Source organism: Chaetura pelagica, unplaced genomic scaffold, assembly GCF_000747805.2.
Source record: "Chaetura pelagica isolate M959 unplaced genomic scaffold, ChaPel_1.0 scaffold40, whole genome shotgun sequence".
NCBI lineage: Eukaryota > Metazoa > Chordata > Aves > Apodiformes > Apodidae > Chaetura > Chaetura pelagica.
In genome coordinates, this window is record NW_009952160.1 from 1,489,035 (window position 1) to 1,495,655 (window position 6,621).

The following is a 6,621-nucleotide window of genomic DNA, read 5'->3' on the forward strand; positions in this document are numbered from 1 at the left end:
CAAGAAAATGAAAAAAGGAAAAAAATATAAAACAATAAAAGCATGGAGGAAATTAATACAAGAAGATGAAGAAATACACATAGAGGAGATTGAAAGGTGTAAAATAGAAATTTGGGAAGAGGAAAATTAATTTTAGCCTTAAGTATTCTGTGTTGTAGGTCTTTTACATTGAAAAGTTAATTTCCCTTTCAGAAAAGCAATACCAGGCTATGGAGTAGCTTTTATAAAATGTTCAAACATTCTTAACTTTGTCTTTGGTTGATTTCAGAGCTTGTGTATTTAGCTTTAACCATGTATATGCAAACAGAGAGAATTCCCAGAAGATTCCAACTGCCAGTTGCAAGCTTATAGAATGAAGTAGGCCAACATTATAAAACAATAAAATCCTTCTTATCAAAACTGTTATCCTTCTGTTTCATCTCTGGTACAACAGTCCTCCTGAAACATGCAGAAAGGAAGTGTTGACATTGCAGCATCCACAGTACAACAAATCTAGGTGTCTTTTAATCTTCTTTAGGAAGATACCATGCTAGCTGACAGTTCCAGAGGTACAGAGGGTCAGTTGGGTCACCAGAATAAGAAACAGTATTTTACGTAACGATCTCTAAAATAACTTAGGATTTATATTAACCTCATTAATTAAATTAACACCATTCAGGTGCACTTGAAGAGAACAGACCCTTTGCTTAACAAATGGACAGAAGTGGCCAGCACTTTCACAGCCTCCTGGTAATAGACTGTTATTATTTCTTGCACTGCTGTGAAGCAGGGGGAAAATATGTGGACAATGGTGCTTTTGTGCAGAGGTATGCAAGATGGTGGAGTAAAATTGCTCTTAGCTGTAGAGCAACAAGGCTGGTGAAGTGGCTAGAAGGAAAGTCTTACAGGGATAGGCTGAAGGAGCTGAGGTTGTTTAGCCTGGAGAAGAGGAAACTCAGGGGGGAACTTATCACTCTCTACACCTAGCTGAGAGAGGTTGTAATCAGGTGGGGGCTGGGCATTTCTCCCATGCAACTAGTGACAGGACAAGATGACATGGCCTGAAGCTGCACCAGGGGAGGCTTAAGTTGCATATTAGGAAGCAGTTCCTCACGGAAGGCATGATCAGACATTGAAATGGACTGCCCAGGGAAGTGGTGGAGTCACCATCCCTGGAGGTTTTTAAGGAAAGACTGGATGTGGTACTTTAGAGCCATGGTCGGCCGGTGTGGTGACGTTAGGTCATAAGCTGGACTTGATTTCAGAGGTCTTTTTCCAGCCTCAGTAAATCTGTGATTCTGTGATACTACTTGAACAGACAGCATGTTGTCATTGTACCATTGTTACCATTGTATTAGTGATAACATTAGATAATTGTTATCATTGTATTAGTGTTAATTGTAAACTGAAGCATTTACTATCTTGCCTAATAAAACATCATTTAAAGTTTGATATACAATCAAAGTAGAGTTGATTCAGAGTATGTTTCTGATGCAACTACTTCTTAAGACATGCAGTTAAGACAGTCTTCAAAACATAAAACAAGACAGTTTTTTTCATGAGATGTAGACGTTATGGGAGTTTATCCCTTTGTCACAACTTTACTAAAAAGATATTTAAAATGCTTTTCTTTTTGATTATGATAATATTCCTTCTTATTTGTGGAAATGTTGCTATCAAAAGTAGATAACTTAATTATGGAATCATAGAATGATTTGAGTTGAAAGGGACGTTAATGATCATCTAGTTCTAACCCCCCTGCAGGGACACCAACCCACCAGGTTGCTCAAAGCCAAATCCAGCCAGGCCTTGAACACTTCCAGAGAGGGTGCATTCACAGCTTCCCTGGGCAACCTGTAGCAGTGTCTCACCATCGTCACAGTGAAGAATTTTTTCCTAATGTCTAACCTAAATATCCCCTCTTACAGTTTTAAGCCATTACCCCTGGTCCTCTCATTACATGTCCTTGTAAAAAGCCCCTCCCCAGCTTTCCTGTAGCCCCTTCAAGCACTGGGAGGCCACTATAAGGTCACCCCGGAGCCTACTCTTCTCCAGGCTGAACAGCCCCAAGTCTCTTGGCCTTGTCTTCATAGGAGAGGTTCTCCAGCTCTCTGATCATCTGTGTGGCCCTCCTCTGGATTCCCTCCAAAAGGTCCATGTCCTTCCCATGTTCAGGGCTCCAGAACTGGACACAGTACTCAAGGTGGGGTCACGCAAGAGTAGAGTAGAGAGGTAGAATTGCCTCCCTTGACCTGCTGGCCACACTTATTTTGATGCAGCCCAAGATACAGTTGGCTCTCTGGGCTGCAAGTGCACATTGCTGGCTCATATTGAGCTTCCCATCAACCAACACCCTTTTGAAAACCTAATTGATAGTACAACATATGCTTATTTGCAAAAATCAATCTTTTGGGGATTTTCCTGTATTTTAAATCACAGATCCTGTTAAACACAAAATTCTCCCTGACACCTCTCCTGTCCCCATTTGAGAAAAGAGGAGGCCATCTTTGCTTGCAAATGATACTATTCAGACTCTCTCTGCCTTACACTTGGGATAATATCAGCAAGAGCTAAAATCATCTTCACAAATATTTATCTGTTGTTTCCTTGTTACTTAACACTTCAGGTACTCTAACTTGTTATTTTCTTTAATGCCTTGTTCTATCTTGCATGATGCATATGGATTATATATTGAAATTGTCTTCTTTTTAAAGAATCAGGAACAATTGCAGAAGCCAGATTGAAAACCAACCCAGAATCAACAGGCCTTCTAAAGAAGCAGGAAAAACAACAACATTTGGTCCAACAGGCCAAGACTGGAGTTCCCTTTGTTCTTATTACAACTCTTCTAATTATCCCTGTTGTTCTCCTGCTGGCAATTTTAGTATTTAATCTGTGGAGGAAGACAACTGCCTACAGAGGTAACCAAGAGAACAGACTTTTATTATTCCATTTAAAAACATCGCTGAACACTGAGGGATGAGAGTATGAATAGAGAGAGACTTACTGTCCCTTTGCCCTTATGAACAGATACTGTGATGCTGCATGCAAATTAAGAATCAGCATACACACAGCAATGCATTCTCCTAAGCCTTTAATATTACTTCTCAAGCCACCACCTTTTCAGAACATGTATCTTTTAATTGGTGACAAGCTGTAAATTGGTATATCAGAAATTACCAGAATTTATTCATGTTTTTGTCTGGAATACCTAAATTTTAATACTCTGACCACAGTTTGACTTTGACTTTGCAATCTTTAGATTATTGAGAACAAAGGGCTCTATGGGTGTTGTAAATGTATAGGCAAAGGCAGACGTTTCCATAATGCACTCATATCCATTGCCATGAGAGCTTTTATTGCTACTTGCACTGCCATGTAAATGTTTTATTAAGTCATACTAAGTCATATTACTTATTCCAAACTTGTAGACTGCAGAAGGAGTTTGATCACTATACTTTTTATTTTGTATGGTATAAATATTTTAATCAAGATACTCTCATCAAGACAAGAAAATGTATATGGAACAGACAACACGGTTCTGCCACTAGGTAGGACATACTATGACAGAGTATGTAGTTCAGCAATCTAATATTGCTGTGCAACTGAGTGGGATCTATTTTATTTGTATATTTCACTGTGCAACTTCCTGTGTGTTCAGACATGTTCAGTACATCAATTGTGCTAACACTAGAAAACTTGCAGTACTGTCATTAATGAATAAGATACATAATAGCATCTTTGCATTCCAATTGGATTCAAGCAGTTCCTTAATTTACTGTGTAAGAGAGCATTATATAGTTACATTGGTAAACTTGCACAGATTTATGGACACTAAGCAGTATATAGGAAAAGTCAGTTTGGCCAGGGCATTTAATTTTTCTTCAGATGAAGCATGGAAAGAATTTCCATAGAGAAGGATATGATTTGTGAGGAGGCAAAGAAAGTTCCTCAGAAATACCTGAAGAAATTTACAGATCACTGTGTTCCAGAAAGCCAGTCTTCTCTGAAAGGAAGTGGTACCATTTCAAATGTCAAGCTGTATTTTGCAGTGTTCTGAAATGTAGCTGTGCACATTATATATGACAAGGTTCTTGTACTTCCTGTAAACTATTCACAGTAACATAACTGAACACATGAGGTAATGAAATTCTCAGAATTAACGCATGCGTCAATCTTCTTAACAGCTGAATTGGCCTAAACTGAACATCTGTGGTATGGTAATTTAGGAATTATAATTTCACCTTAATTAAGAAGCTGAAAAGTATCAGTTTTGCATCTTAGAGCTGCTGATCTATTTGTTGAGTGTCTGTGCTTTGCATCAGGAAATACAGATAATTATTTAATAATACAATATAAATTACTTAGATTGTTTTTGACATCTCTCTTATTTTTCAGCTGATGGGGAACACAAACTTGATTCAAGTTCAGGCAGAATTTTAGGCAAACTTAGAGGTAAGTAAGTTATTGAAGATCTTTTAAGAATGCAGTAACTGGATGTTTTTTCTGGTAAGCACTTCTAGCTGAATAACAGAGTTGATTAAACTTTCTCAGAGGTAGGATCAGGACAAACCTCAGGTTTTCATCCCTCATTCTCCCAGCTGAAGAGGATGCGTCACTACCGGAGGGAGAGTAGTAGATAATGGGTTATCTGTGGGTCTAGTGAATGAAATTAAGCCCTTCAAAGACAAACTGGTGGGAACACAAGCAGCCTGCATGAAGACTTAATGAGAGAATATATGCTGAAAAAAACCCAACAGTGTGAAACTTCAATTTCATTCCTCTTTCATTATCTCTACACTTTGCTTTTGTGACTTATGTGCTGATCTTTAAAAACAGTTTCTAGAAGGACACTTAAAATAATCTCCACTATACCCTGCACTGTTGAATGTGTAGATAGATTTTTATTCCACCCATACAGTAAGGCAAACCTTGTGATGAGGTTTTGCTTATAAGTTTTGCTTTCCACAGGGAAAGGCAGTGGCGGCCTTAACCTTGGAAACTTCTTTGCAAGTCACAAAGGCTACAGCCAAAAAGGGTTTGACCGACTGAGCACTGAAGGAAGTGATCAAGAAAAAGATGAAGATGATAGCTCAGATTCAGAGGAAGAGTGTTCAGCACCCCCACCAGCACTTTCATCATCCTGAAACCAGCCTTTGAGTTCTCCATTACATGAATCAACCCAAAATGTCAGATTCCTTTTCTCTCAAGCACGTGTAAGGTTTTGTCTATTTAATTGTAAACTATACTACTCTGTGTAGGGCTGTACACTGGTTCCTTTAATTTTGTATGGTTTTTGTTCTGTTTTTTAAGTGGAGGAGTGTACGGAAATTCCACATCTGTGCTGCTGTTTTTTATGAGAACATCTTAATAAAGCAGTCAGTCTTCTATTTGCAGCATTGATTTAAAGCAGTAGTATTTTCTCATCTCAATTTGGGGATCTTGTAAATAAGTATTACTATCTGCTTCATGAAAATATTTTCCCTGTAACTATTCACTTGCCAATTTCTGTTTTGTGCCTTTCCTCAATGTCCTTAACCTGTTGCAGTACAGAGAAAATACAGTGCCACAAGAAAATGAAGCTGTTAAATCTTCTTCTATTTTTTTAAAATCACTAACATTATATTGCATTGAAGAAAAGAAAGAAAGTCTCTATTTAATGTTTTTCTTCTTCCTAACTTGATGTGTTTCTGAAGTGTTTTATTTTTAGATTGTATCACTGTTAGGACACTATTTTCAGAAGCTGAATGTAATTTGTGTAATAAAGCATTCGCAGAGCACTGGCTGTTGGAGTGTAGTTTGGAGTTTTTACATACTTTAAAGTTTTTTGTATACAATCTTTGTAAAAGTTACACAGACCACTTATGACAGTAAAAATTTTAATATCTTCTATCAGCAGAGGAAAAGTGCTGTTTTGTATGGAAGCTGAAAAATATTTTGCTATGTCACAAGGTGGTGGGTTTTTTTAAAGACTAATAGTTTACATACATGTATGAAGTTAAGCTTAAATATCTAAAGAGGAATTTTTCTTGTAAAGTGAAACTGCAGGGTATTTAATAAAACCTGGTAATGGAGGAAACCTGTGTCTCAAATTAAATACGCAAGTTAGTCAGGGAAGGCATCTAATATTACTTGATTTTTAGTACTGATTTTCTTGTTTCTGCACACCTCCATTTTCATTTGTACAACAGGAGTTGTCCTATAATCTCACTCATTGAACAGGAGACTTGCAGAAGACCTCCTAGAAAATTATCCTGGGTGTAATCTGAAGTGTGAATCACTGTGTGATATCATCATGATTTGCCAGTCAAGTCTGAGTATCGAAGCCTGTTTAATCTTTTAAAACCTGTATTATGAGTAGAGTGCACACAGCTGTAATTGCTGCGGGTTTTTATGGCACGTGTTGCAAAATAAGAGTAAAGAATAAGAGTCATGATAGTGGAGCAAAAAACCCTACTTCCCTCAGCAAGATTTTATAAATCCCTTTGTGCAACAAAAACTTATAATCCTTGACAGGTTGTTTCTTCGCAAGTATAGCAAAATCTTGAGAACAGCTTTCTAAGGTACTGACATACAGATTCAGTTTTGTGTGATTGTATTTAGTGCATACTCTTAAGTTGCCTCCTCTCCTACTTATGTCTA

The 6,621-nt window shown here is 37.6% G+C and overlaps 1 protein-coding gene across 4 annotated transcripts in view; it reads left to right on the forward strand.

Moving 5' to 3' along the window:
- The window catches only part of PAM (peptidylglycine alpha-amidating monooxygenase), a 61,450-nt gene extending 55,691 nt beyond the window's left edge, over positions 1-5,759 (forward strand). For 2 of the 4 annotated variants that reach the window (XM_010007207.1, XM_010007210.1), the window contains 3 exons: positions 2,688-2,900; positions 4,378-4,434; positions 4,951-5,759. In XM_010007207.1, coding sequence (XP_010005509.1) covers positions 2,688-2,900; positions 4,378-4,434; positions 4,951-5,126 — 446 coding nt within the window. In that variant the 3' untranslated portion in view covers positions 5,127-5,759. Of the gene's footprint in view, positions 1-2,687; positions 2,901-4,377; positions 4,435-4,948 lie in introns of all 4 variants that reach the window. The other 2 variants (XM_010007208.1, XM_010007209.1) reach the window with 2 other exon arrangements.
- The last annotated feature ends 862 nt before the right edge of the window (positions 5,760-6,621 follow it).